This window comes from Apium graveolens, chromosome 6 (assembly GCF_009905375.1).
Source record: "Apium graveolens cultivar Ventura chromosome 6, ASM990537v1, whole genome shotgun sequence".
NCBI classification, from domain to species: Eukaryota; Viridiplantae; Streptophyta; class Magnoliopsida; order Apiales; family Apiaceae; genus Apium; species Apium graveolens.
Genome location: NC_133652.1, coordinates 246,624,578 through 246,638,461, shown reverse-complemented (window position 1 = coordinate 246,638,461; position 13,884 = coordinate 246,624,578). Strand labels below are relative to the sequence as shown.

At 40.0% G+C, this 13,884-nt stretch overlaps 1 protein-coding gene across 7 annotated transcripts; it reads left to right on the top strand.

The window, feature by feature from the left end:
* Positions 1 to 1,465: 1,465 nt before the first annotated feature.
* Positions 1,466 to 13,823, top strand: LOC141667003 (BTB/POZ domain-containing protein At5g47800). 7 transcript variants are annotated; one of them, XM_074473275.1, is made up of 7 exons: positions 1,466 to 1,484; positions 8,553 to 8,683; positions 10,549 to 10,658; positions 10,758 to 10,827; positions 11,062 to 11,472; positions 11,577 to 12,317; positions 12,446 to 13,368. In XM_074473275.1, the coding sequence occupies exons 3-7, from the start codon at positions 10,594 to 10,596 to the stop codon at positions 13,034 to 13,036; spliced, it is 1,878 nt and encodes a 625-aa protein (XP_074329376.1). In that variant the 5' UTR covers positions 1,466 to 1,484; positions 8,553 to 8,683; positions 10,549 to 10,593; the 3' UTR covers positions 13,037 to 13,368. The 7 variants fall into 7 exon arrangements, 6 of the variants coding, with proteins under 6 accessions (XP_074329376.1, XP_074329375.1, XP_074329379.1 ...); XR_012552445.1 differs by lacking the exon at positions 1,466 to 1,484 and adding an exon at positions 13,370 to 13,823 and having other exon boundaries at positions 7,038 to 8,683; positions 12,446 to 13,249; XM_074473274.1 differs by lacking the exon at positions 1,466 to 1,484 and adding an exon at positions 7,038 to 8,363.
* The last annotated feature ends 61 nt before the right edge of the window (positions 13,824 to 13,884 follow it).

Below are 13,884 nucleotides of genomic sequence, written 5' to 3'. Positions count from 1 at the left end.
CTGGTGCAATTAAACAATGCGGGGCACCCGGTGGTTACTATAACCACCGGGATTGTGAACCAAAACCCATATATATATATATATTAGTGATATGAAAAAAGTTTAAATTTATATGGTTTGATATTTTAATAGTTAACGAGTGACATGACTACTACTTCTAATTAGTGTTCAGTTTAGATGTTTTGATTTTTTTAAAACAAAATTATGAATAATCCAACCGTGTCGATATCAAGATCTATATATTTTAGTGATATAACAAAATTTTCAAAACAAAAATAAACTTATTTTGTTTGCTATTTTAAGCTATTTTAACAGTCTATGGTTTGACTAATACTTCTTACTCATGTTTATAGTCCCGTATTAATGTCTCGATTTTTTAAAAATATTTATGAATGTTCCAACCGTACGGATGTCAAGATACATATATTCAGTGATAAGACAAAATTTTCAGAAAAAAATAATTGTATTTGATTTGTTATTTCAATAGTCAACCAGTGATTTAACCAGAATTTTTTACTTCAGCTGCTCGTTTTAATGGAGAAAACTCGTGTTCGGATCGGTTCGACTCAGCTTTTTTACGTTTGATAAAAGTTCTTGTGCAGCTTATTAGTCTACGAGTTCGACCTCAAATATGATTTTTTGTTCCATAAAAAAAACTCGGCTCGATTTGTTAGAAAAAAAGAAAAATTATAAAAATACCATGTTTTAAAACTTGTTTATAAAATACTAAAATTTTAAAGTAATTTTCAAAAATACGATTTGCAAACTCTGCAATCTTTTATGCAACTTAATTTTCAATTTAAAAAAAATTAATTTTAAGGTTACATTTATTGCATTTAAAGTTTGCAACATTTACAATCTTAAAATTAATTGCAACATTTACAATCTTAAAATTAACTTTGAAAAGAATAAAACAAAAATTGCAAATCGTATTTTTAAAAATAAAATTTTAAAAATTATATTTTTGAAAATAAGTTTAAAAATGACAGTATTTTCAATTTTTTTTTTAAAATACAGTATTTATGTAAAAATTCCCAAAAAAATTAAAACTCGGCTAATTCCATCATAAAAGCTCTATATTTGTACAAATTTTAAGACTTAAAAATTATTAAACCTATATTTAGCACCTCTGGCAAATTCTCCAGCAAACAATGTAGGACAACTAACATTACTACTGAAATATATTTTCTTACAATATAGTATCGCCCTTCATATACTTTATGACGGAAAATTTTATACCAAAATTTGTATACATGAGTATAGAATCTGTTGTCGGGTAATAGTCAAATAATAAATAGATAGAAAAAGGAGAAGAATGATGAAGAAATGAATGTGGCCGACACGACTAATTCTGTGAATAATAAATCAAGACGTACATCAATCTATGATGCGAATGCGAAGAAGAAGAAGAATATACATGAAGCTAGTGTGTCTGTGTGTGTACATTTATAATCTCTAGTGGGGTGAAGTATGATTGACAATTGGTAAAGCTCATGACTAAACTCACCTACATGACTAAACCTTCGTATTACATGGTCCTACTTGATTCCCACTCTTATTATATTGAAATTCAATTGAGTTGAATCATGATTTATAAGTTCAATCACTTAGGCTTGTTAGCATGGCCAACAAACTATACATCTTCTGCATGCTGCCTCTCCTTCCCTACTGTTGACGGAGGAATTTGGTATCAACAAAGTTTGAGGTTCGTCGCCGGAATCAAGATCTACGATGGTGGTTCTTCGCCTGAAAAGTGAGCAGAGTGTGGTGGTTGTGATAAATTGGGGGCTGAGATTGCTTAGGGTTGGTGGTGGCTCCTTATGGCTCTCGCTTCCCACCCCTTACAATTTGCCTACGTATCCCTATTTATAGGGAATCAAGCCCACGTAGTTCTTGGGGAACAAGAAATCTAATGGGCTTAGACTTCTTATTCTCAGGCCCGGTCCAGAATCCATCTTCCGCTAGCTTTAGGAATGTCCAACTATGAGGCCCAACCGCGAAGGCCCAAGGCTCGTTTGTAATCGCAGGACTTCACGGATAATGCATCTCCCTGCGCAAGGATAACATTCCGCTACAGCTATCTCCCTTGAATTACGAACGCAGGTATAGCCACGGTTCACCCCAAATGCCAGACGCGTCCCTGTCCCCCGAATGAGGATAACCCACCAGATAGCAGGACAGGTGATCCCAAGCTCTTGGGTGCAAAGTGCAGGATGACTCCAAAGTTCTCCAACGAGGACACCCGTTGAATACAAGAACAGAGTTCCCAAAGCACACACCAAAGTTAACCCCGCATCCCCAACGAGGACACCCGTTGAATACAGGAGGAGGCCTTCAATCATCAGGCATACCCCTGGAGGCCTTCAAGCTTTTCACGGACATCCCCCTCCTTGACCGTCTCAAGGAGGGAATTCTTCAAAGAGTACCTGCAACAAATATGTTAGTGAAAATAATCCTCCATTGCTCCTTCCACGCTTGTCTTGCTTTAAACTTACTCTTGATCATGCATTCTTCACACATAGGACGCGTCCTGAACGATTGGGCGCGTCCTGACGCTACGAACTCCACATATTGTTATATCTTCCAAGTATCTCTATTTGCTTTATCTTGAATGAGAACAAGCTCAACCATCCCAAAGTGTGCATCTCCAGGAGGCAGGACGCGTCCTCCCCTTGTAAAATACACATATTCTCCTTGCATGACAACCTTATTACCTGTACAGCTCATCCCGTTATTTATACTTATCAGGGCGCGTCCTGCGCCTTGGGCGCGTCCTCCTCCTTTCAATATCTTCCTCCTCATCTCTTTACATGACAACCCAAAATACAGCCTACACAATCATGGACGCATCCTACATATACAGGGCGCGTCTTCGCTTCATACAATGTAGACCAAAACCTAATTATTCATCTTCTTGCCCCAATTCAATTCCAATTGACCCGTATTTGACCCGAGATGATCCAATACCAAATTTTGGCTATAACAACTACCCCCCGAATTCCATATGAAGTTGGAAACAAAATTGGAATTCTAATATCTACATCCAAGCAAAAATTTGTGTCATCCTCCACTCGTATGAGTATGCGTCTTCTGCATCTTCCTCTATGAAGGCGCATTCTCAATTAAGGCCGCGTCTTCGGAATCTTATCCTCCTTATTGACCATGACGGCGCGCTCTCACTCTTTGTCGCGTTCACAATTGTCATTCACATTTCTTCCTGCCTTCACCTATGAATACCCCTTCTCTTCTTGATAACCTTAACCTTGGTTTGTCTAGACAGGTTTACCACTTATGTACTATATATCTAAACTTACATGAGCTAACTCTGCGTAAGAAACAAGAGAATTTGTACAAAAGTGTGCACCTCACATACCTTGGAAAAGCACAATCCATTAACAAAGATTTGAGGATTCTCTAACTTTTTCATCCCAATATTGGTCTCCTATGAGCGCGCCTTAAACTGAAAGGGTCATCATATGAGGGCGCACTCTAAGGAAAGCGCGACCAGAATAAAACACTAGCTCTCTGATCTTCAAGTAATAAATAATCTTCGACGCAAGGAGGACGTGCCTTGTTGGTGATAGTGATCCTTCCACCGATGACACAATACCATTCTATATTTGATTTCCTGCTTCTTTCCAAATCATGACTCCAAACCGTTGATCTCATCTTTTCCACAAATAGCGTGATTCATTTATTCAAATCAAAGTCAAAACTTTTACAATCTTCTTCAATCATCTATTTATAGAAGGTGCGCCCTTTAAAGAGGCGACGTCTTCCTCAAATAATTAACATCATTAGAGGGCGCGTCCTCTTTACGAGGAGCGTCTTGCTCGATGAGAGGAGCATCCACGTCGACAAGGGTATCATTCTTGGAGGGCGCGTCCTCTATGAGAGGAGCGTCCACCTCCACAAGGGGAATCACCCTTGGAAGGCGCGTCTTCTCTAAGAGGAGCGTCTACTTCGACAAGCTAACATCCTTGGAGGGCGCGTCCTCTCTAAGAGGAGCGGCTTATCTCGACAAGGTCTTCATCTTTGGAGGGCGCGTCCTCTCTAAGAGGAGCGGCTTATCTCGACAAGGTCTTCATCCTTGGAGGGCGCGTCCTATGTCAGAGACGCATCCTCCTCGACAAGGGTATTCATCCTTGGAGGGCGCGTCCTCTGTCAGAGACGCATCCACCTCGACAAGGGAAATCATCCTTGGAGGGCGCGTCCTCTGTCAGAGACGCATCCACCTCGACAAGGGAAATCGTTCTTTAAGGGAGCTACCTCTGTAAGAGGCGCGTCTACCTCGACAAGCTAACATCCTTGGAGGGCGCGTCCTCTCTAAGAGGAGCGGCTTATCTCGACAAGGTCTTCATCCTTGGAGGGCGCGTCCTCTCTTAGAGGAACGTCTTATCTCGACAAGGTCTTCATCCTTGGAGGGCGCGTCCTCTCTAAGAGGAGCGTCTTATCTCGACAAGGGTATTCATCCTTGTAGGGCGCGTCCTCTGTCAGAGACGCATCCACCTCGTCAAGGGAAATCATTCTTTGAGGGAGCTACCTCTGTAAGTGACGCGTCTACCTCGACAAGCTAACATCCTTGGAGGGCGCGTCCTCTATAAGAGGAGCATCTACCTCGACAAGGGTCTTCTACAAAATCTTCATGTAACAAAACTAAATCAAAGATCAATATTTTTAGAAGGCTTTTATCTTCAACAAAGCTCAAGCGATGCAAAAACTATCTCTTGTTGAAACATCTCCCAATGAGGCATCTCACGAAGTGGCATCTGATAAAGGGCATCTCACTCTCAGAGACATTTTCTTGAAGTTGAGCGTTTCCTTAAACATGAGTATTTTTTCGACCTTACGCATCTCTCTTATTTTTAGGAAAAACCATGTACCTTACTCATGTGGCAATATGTAACACCACAGAACTAATGAGAGGTAACCTACCCCCCGAGCGTGCACCTTGTCAAAAGTACTTTGTAGCCTCATCTTCCTCATCTAAACTAATACAACTCCCACATTCCCTTTTTGCTAAAGACAACTAGATGACCTTGGTAATCATATCGAAAGAAGAAGCCTTAACATATGAGCCAGATATGCTCAGGGCGCGTCCTGAAAACTCACTCAGATTATTGAGGATGTGAGGGCGCGTTCGCTGAAACTAAACTCTCGACATACTAGGAAGATCAATGTACTTCATTCGCTTCTTTATAAATTATGTATGTAATGTCGAGGAAGATCACATGGGTATTTCAATGAAGGCGCGCCTTGAGAGAGATAGCCTTGGAGAGTTTACTTATAACTGTGGAGGATATAACATTATATCCTTAGATGGAGGAGCTCATTCATGTCCTGGGGCCTCACCTTGACAATCAAGGGGCGCGTCCTAGGATTCATGGTACCTCTAATCTGATAGATTCTTTTCTCTTGAAGTTCCAATATTAAGATTCTCCTTGTGGTCAATAAAGTTCACCTCACCATCAATATTTTTTTTTTTTCGAGGGCGCGCCTTAAAGTAAGGGCGCGTCTTGAAAGATGAGGAATTAGTTCCAGTCGAGTCATTCTTCAAGTAGTGACTATAACTCATCTGATTATCATGACATCTTCATTGAAAACTTCCATAGACTTTTTCTTCTGAGGGCGCGCCCTGGGAGGGCAATTCTCCACTGAATGTTTCACATGCAGAGGGTGCGCCTTAATATATTGTGACGCGACACTTGGTAACTCATGAGATTTTTCCCTGATAAGATTTCCTACCTACAATAAACACAATTAATATGGAGCTTGGAATGTTACCTGGAGGACGCGTCCTAGAGGGACGGACGTGTCCAGTCGGTGAATTTTCCTGGAATTTGCTGAAAGTCATCTGGGCCCCAAAAATCAAGGCGCGTCCTAAGAGTTTGTGGGGATTTTCTCCATGCCAAATCTCTTTCCCAGTCCTCTTCCTGCACAAGTCCCAAAAACAAGTAATGGAAAATACAACGAAACTAGTTGAGTGTTACCTTGAGGGATCTTGTTAAAGGCGATGACTAGCTCATGATAGTAATGCCTTCTTCTTGGAGTGTTCTCCTCCCGATCGTCCTCAGATTTGCGCCTGATTAAGTCTTCTGAATTGAATAGTGTTCTCAAATCTTCTAAATCAAATAGAATTGTTCAGTCTTCTCGTTGGAATAGGATTCTCCAATCTTCTAAATGGAATAGGATTCTCCAATCTTCTAATTAGAACATGATTCTCCCATCTTCTAGATAGAATAGAATTCTTCAATCTTCTAATTAGAATAGGATTCTTCAATCTTCTATACCAAATAGGTTTCTCCCAATCTTCTTAATGGAATGGGTTTCTTGCAATCTTCTAAGCCAAATAGGATTTTTTGGTAAAAATTCGTAGCTGCTGTTTTCCTCTGTTTCCGGGCTGCTCAACTTGGATTGTCCTATCCATATCATCTCTGAATTAAAGAGAATTCAATAAGCTTCGCGTAGGCTGTAAGATCATTCAAATCTGACTTACGGAACTCGAGATACGGCCCAAACAGTGTAAGAAAATCGCATAACCCACCAAATCCGAATTTTTCATCCAACTTTGCTCCTTTGTGGACATGGTTGTAAACTTCAACCCTCATGGCTGGAAATCATCATCCATGGATCTCCCTCGTGGCCGTGGATACTACATTCAAATCTCCTTTGACCCCCCGACCAAAAATATTTATTTTTACGGATCTCCTTCGTGGTCGTTGTATGCAACTCCTCCGTGGCTATCCTTCAATTCTTGCGTCAAAGAACCTTCATCGTGACGAGACATCTCTTCCTCCTGAGATTATGATCTTGATCAGCAGCCCTCCTTCTAGCGCCAATTTGTTGACGGAGGAATTTGGTATCAACAAAGTTTGAGGTTCGTCGCCGGAATCAAGATCTACGATGGTGGTTCTTCGCCTGAAAAGTGAGCAGAGTGTGGTGGTTGTGATAAATTGGGGGCTGAGATTGCTTAGGGTTGGTGGTGGCTCCTTATGGCTCTCGCTTCCCACCCCTTACAATTTGCCTACGTATCCCTATTTATAGGGAATCAAGCCCACGTAGTTCTTGGGGAACAAGAAATCTAATGGGCTTAGACTTCTTATTCTCAGGCCCGGTCCAGAATCCATCTTCCGCTAGCTTTAGGAATGTCCAACTATGAGGCCCAACCGCGAAGGCCCAAGGCTCGTTTGTAATCGCAGGACTTCACGGATAATGCATCTCCCTGCGCAAGGATAACATTCCGCTACAGCTATCTCCCTTGAATTACGAACGCAGGTATAGCCACGGTTCACCCCAAATGCCAGACGCGTCCCTGTCCCCCGAATGAGGATAACCCACCAGATAGCAGGACAGGTGATCCCAAGCTCTTGGGTGCAAAGTGCAGGATGACTCCAAAGTTCTCCAACGAGGACACCCGTTGAATACAAGAACAGAGTTCCCAAAGCACACACCAAAGTTAACCCCGCATCCCCAACGAGGACACCCGTTGAATACAGGAGGAGGCCTTCAATCATCAGGCATACCCCTGGAGGCCTTCAAGCTTTTCACGGACATCCCCCTCCTTGACCGTCTCAAGGAGGGAATTCTTCAAAGAGTACCTGCAACAAATATGTTAGTGAAAATAATCCTCCATTGCTCCTTCCACGCTTGTCTTGCTTTAAACTTACTCTTGATCATGCATTCTTCACACATAGGACGCGTCCTGAACGATTGGGCGCGTCCTGACGCTACGAACTCCACATATTGTTATATCTTCCAAGTATCTCTATTTGCTTTATCTTGAATGAGAACAAGCTCAACCATCCCAAAGTGTGCATCTCCAGGAGGCAGGACGCGTCCTCCCCTTGTAAAATACACATATTCTCCTTGCATGACAACCTTATTACCTGTACAGCTCATCCCGTTATTTATACTTATCAGGGCGCGTCCTGCGCCTTGGGCGCGTCCTCCTCCTTTCAATATCTTCCTCCTCATCTCTTTACATGACAACCCAAAATACAGCCTACACAATCATGGACGCATCCTACATATACAGGGCGCGTCTTCGCTTCATACAATGTAGACCAAAACCTAATTATTCATCTTCTTGCCCCAATTCAATTCCAATTGACCCGTATTTGACCCGAGATGATCCAATACCAAATTTTGGCTATAACACCTACTATTTCTCATTGTTGTATTAGTTGTCGTTTCTTGATTTCGATTCCGCATACTGATTATATATTCCCACTTGGCACCCGATAAATTAACCAATCCCGATTGTCAAACAATCTCCCACTTCACACATTGGATACGAGACTTATATATCACACTTGGAGCACAAAAACTGGCTCCTAGCTTTACTTGTATAATAATTTTTGAGGGTACCTGATCCATTTTCTTTTGCATCTGGGTGTTATATATGTAGTTTTATCAGTATATGTAGACATATAGCTCATTAGCTCTGTTTCTTCTTTATTAGCTGAAGAATGTGAGGAGAGCATCATTGCATGCATGAAAGAAGAAATAGATGTTGTTGTATTGTTCATGCTTATTACTTTCTTGTATTGCAGACACCGTAATCGCATGCAAACAAATATCTACATGTTATTGAACATTGCAGAACACATTATTCAGATTGGTGACAAGTTTCTTAATTTGAGGTTCACAGCTGCACGACACAGTACTCCTCTGCTGGCTAATGGTATGTGTTAATAATACTTTTATGCCTATATGATAAAATTATGTCTTTACACACATATACTAGCTAGTCCAGTTCTAGCTGATACTACAAGCTAGTTCATATTATAACACTCATCATTCTTCACTTTGTTGGCAAATTTAGTATGAACTTTTCGGGGGTTTTGGAAGTTGACTAATTAACCTCTTATCGGATCATAATCCTGCACTAATTAAGTCACAAACTAGATTCCTATCATGATTGTGGACAAGCATATATGTGCAAGTAGCCCTGGCCCTTTTGGTATGAACGGGCGAGGTTAACCTAGTGATCCTTATCAATTTTGAGAGAGACTTAAAGACATTACTTTTCAGTTAGCAGTATCTACAAGGTAAAGCGATTGGCACATTACATTTTCAGTTATTAGATCATATTTCACTGTAAGGCCAATATATAGTAACTATTGATGAACATTTTCATTGTATACAATAGTACATACTCATGCACATAAAATGTGGTAATGGAATCTAGCTATTGAATCCACTAAAGAAAAAGTGTCTGGGAGATTCTCTGGTTTCTCACTGTACAAAAACATGAGAAAATTGTTTCAGTTTTTCTTTTAAACAGATGGCTTTAAAAGGTAGTTGATACTGTGCCAAATTTGGACACACCTGAATATCGCACATACATACATTTAAGATATATTTCAGCAGCACTCAGGAACAAGAATTTTAGAACAACCAGCACTAAACTTATTTAACATCAAAGGTGGTCAGAGATTTGAAATAAAGTATGTCAATTTTCAAAGGTCAGTCGAGGGTGGAGCGGGTGTCAGTGTCAGTCTATCACTGATTCCGCCACAGGTAGCACTATAAGGATACATGCACAAGCTAACTGTTGTAGCAGGACATCATTGGTTTGTTGAAAGATGGGAATATTACCAGCCACTTGGTTAATTAGGTTTCGGTTATAAGTTGTGGTCAGCCAGTCAACTTATCATCTTAATTATATAAAGCATGTTATGTGGTGTTTTTATTACTTTCTTCCTGGAAATATAATTAAGGTGTGGTTAAGGATAATTAGGAGAGTTGGTGGAGTAATTATAAAAGTGGAGTGTCTGTCTCTGTAATGTCTAGACACTTAAAGCTTACAAGTGCATAACAGCAGATAAGTGGATGAGATTTCTTAGATTTCATCTTCTCGGACTGATAAAAGTAGAGAGTGTGTGGGGCTAGGACGATGATTAAGTTAATCCTGAGGAGGAAAGTTGAAGTGCATGGTGAGTTGAAGCTCCTTCTATTACTGTAACAATTAAATCAGGACTTATTTCACTCTGTTTTAATAATCCTCAGTTGTATCTTCTCATCGTCTGGTGTGATGTACTCTTTTTTAGCTCAGTTCTACGATATTGCAGCCTCTGTACCTCCAGGCGTACATGTTACCCACCCCGACAATACTTCCAAGTGAGATGTATGGGGCATATTTGGTTTAATTAGCTTCTACCATATCAAATTATAGAATGTCGATATTCTATAGTTTGTTCTCCTTTTACTCCCACTTTTGTACTTGTAGATGCTAGGTGACAAAGCAGTGTAGGAAAAATAAAAAAGGGGGATTTTTGTTAGTTACCTATCTTTAAACAAACACCTTACCTCTCTTAATACTTTCTCCTTAATTATCAGTGTTATCTCTGCTTGCATCCTAATTAACTTGAAGTTTGGATGAATCTGCTTCTAATTGTATGTTGCATAGGTCAAATAGAATTCCTATCTACACATTAGTTATGCATTGGGCTCTGTATAATTTTTTTGGCACTTCACTACACATTAATCTAAATGTGATGGTTTGCACCAATAGTCATGAAAGAAGTTTTTTACATCTGTTCACAGCTTGAGGTGGTTGTTGACATTTCAAGAAGATCGATCGAGTAGCCTATGAAAATGAAGTTCATGAAACTGGGAACAAGACCAGACGCATTCTACACAGAAGAAGCAACCAGGTACTTATACATATTATTTTCACAAGTAGATTTGCATTCTGATAACAATAAAAATCATCAATTAATTTATGTAGACTTGTTTTGAAAATGTGTGCGCAGGAAGATAACTTCAGATATACCTAGCAATCTCACAGTACTGATTGACGACATCAGTTACCATGTCCATACGGTATGGTTAATCCAATCCGGACTTTCAAATTTGCTTGGTTTAATCAAGTTAAAGTGATAGCATTAGAATTATGTTCAATTTTTATATCATTTAAGAGCATGTTTACTTTGAATCCATATATATTTGAAAGCAAAGGTGCAATCTAGTTAATACGTTAAGAGAGAATGTAAATACCTTGAGTTATGTCTTCTCAGACAAGATGTTGAGTAAATCTGTTAACCATCATAAATCTAGCTGCAGTTTGTGCTTCTTCCAAAGTGTGGCCTCCTACAAAGACTCTGCTCATCACATGTTAGAGATTCTGAAAATGTAATGGTACTGGAGCTTCATGAGATCCCTGGAGGTGGAGACGCTTTTGAGCTATGTGCCAAGTTTTGCTATGGAATCATGACTAATTTTAGTGCTCACAACATCGTTTCTGCACTTTGTGCTGCTCACTTTCTCCAAATGACTGAATCAGTTGAGAAAGGAAATTTTGCTTTAAAACTAGAGATTTTTTTCAGTTCATGTATTCTTGAAGGCTGGAAAGATTCAATTGTTGCTCTACAGACTACTGGAAGGTTGTCGGAATGTGCAGAAAACCTTGGAATCATCAGAAGGTGCATCGATTCTATCGTGGACAAAATACTGACACCGCCATCAAAGGTGAGAAAATTTATTGCTTTTCACCCCACTTCTTTGTCGTAACAGAAATGTTGTTTATTTCTAATCTGCAATTTAGGTTCTGAATGCATAGAGAGTTCCTGCAGGTCACATGGCCCTACACTTATACAAGACCAGGGTATTCAGAAAAGAGGCACCAGAATGTCCCCAAGGATTGGTGGACTGAGGACATAAGTGAAGTCGATATAGATTTGTTCAGATGCATTATAACCACAGTAAGGTCTGCAAATATGCTGCCTCTACAGCTAATTGGCGAGGCTTTGCATGTCTATGCCTGCTGTTGGCTGCCAGATATTAAGAACATTAGTCCTACAGAGACTTCTGATTCTCGAAATGAAGAATCTTTAGATAGAAAAAGGAGAATACTTGTAAGCATTGCTAGCATGATCCCGGAACAGAGAGGATCTGTTTCAGTTGGATTCTTGCTCAGGCTCTCGAGTTTGGTAAAGTTTCTAGGAGTGTCTCCAGTGATAAAGGCAGAACTTATAAAGAGATCAAGCCTTCAGCTGGAGGATGCAGTGTTGAATGATTTGTTGCTTCCCTCCCACTCTTGTTCTGAAGAAGATGGACACTTTTATGACATTAACTTGGTTGGAGCGGTACTGGAAAGTTACTTGAGGGAGTGGAAAAGACAATCTACTGGAGGAAATACCCGATATAAAAGATCAATTATGAAGGTTGGAAGACTCATCGATTTATATCTACAAGTAATAGCCAGGGATGTAAATACGCCAGTACAAAAGTTCTTGTGGCTTGCAGAATCTTTACCTGAAATTGCAAGGCCCAACCATGATGACCTTTACAAGGCTATTAACATTTATCTTGAGGTAACCACTACTAGTTCATTGATAGCATACTTGCATATAGCTCGCATAGCTGCATAGATAAGCAATTAGATAGCTTAGTATATTCTCATTATTTGATATGTCTTGGTGATCTTTTGTTGACATAAAAGGAGCATCCTGACCTGAGCAAGCAGGAGAAGAAGAGGTTATGTCGCATCTTAGACTGCCAGAGATTTTCTCCAGAGGTGTGCGCTCATGCTGTTAGAAATGAGCGGCTGCCATTAAGAACAGTTGTGCAACTCCTCTACTTTGAACAAGAGAGAGCTGGCATGGCAACAAGTACCGACAACATTAAAAAGCAAGAGGAGGATGCTGAGGAGCTTCCTCCTACTGCTGCAACACAACAAGCCCTAGCCTCCACGTCTGCAGCACGTGAACTAAGCAAACTGAAGTTGGGTCTTGGAAAAAAATATAGTGAAGTGGAGAGCACGAGAAGTAGTACTCCTGGCACCAGGAGAGCAGAGAAAAAGCTCCTAATATACAGTTCTGTAGATAAGGTCCCTACTAGAAGAAGTAAAACTCCTGGCACTGGCGATGAAAGAGAACATCAGAAGCTGATAACTCAGGATCAAAGGGTGCCAGTGGAAGCAAAACAGAAGATGACGGTAGAGCAAGTCCAGGAAAGAAATGTAGAGATCAGACATGGAACTCATGGTAATGGATTTGAACCCAAGAAGACAACACATAGAAAACAGAGATAATTATGTTTTCTATGGGCTAGCTAGTTGATTTTTTATACAAAGCCAGAAATAGTGGCCAAAGAACAAAGAGCGAAAATCGAAGTTCTACTGGTATATGAAAATTCCAATGTATCTGCAGTTGGATCAATGCTGACCTTTGCCAAAGAAAGAACAAGTCACTAGACATGCACAATAAGCTGCAGTAACCTTCTTTAATCTTTATAGCATCCAAAGGTACAGAAACATATGTAGTAGATATGTTATGTGCATATATATACATATACTAGTTGGACAATATTTGGACAGCCATTCATTTGTAAAATTTTAAAAAGCATCTACCGGTTACAATTTCAGTTAAGTCCTGAGAATCAGAAGTCCCATGCCATTGTTATGCCCAAGATTCAACATGATTTATTTTCAACAGAGCCATATTCATCGGACCTATTCCGGAATCCTTGGAGCAGACATATGTGACCGAGCCCTTTACATTGTGCTTGGTAGTTTTCTGTTGAAGAAGAGAAGATGAAAAGACAAGTTTCTTTTGTTCATACGTTATTAACCTGTATCCTTTGCTATTAGATCCATCATTGTCATGGTTTTTACCTAGCTTCCATTTTTTTCCTGAACTCGTTTTGTTTTTGTAAGGGTTAATTCGTTGGTATCCTCATCCACCACAGCTGGACATTTGTCATAAAAAATAGAGCAACTAGCAATTATATCAAAGGACTTGTTTGGATCCTGAGCATCGGCCATATCAAGATTCTCATTACACGCTTCATCTGAATAGAGAAAACAGTTGAGATGATAATACAACATAACACTGATGTGTTCATGAAGTGTTGAACAATAGCAACATAGTGAGTTGAAAA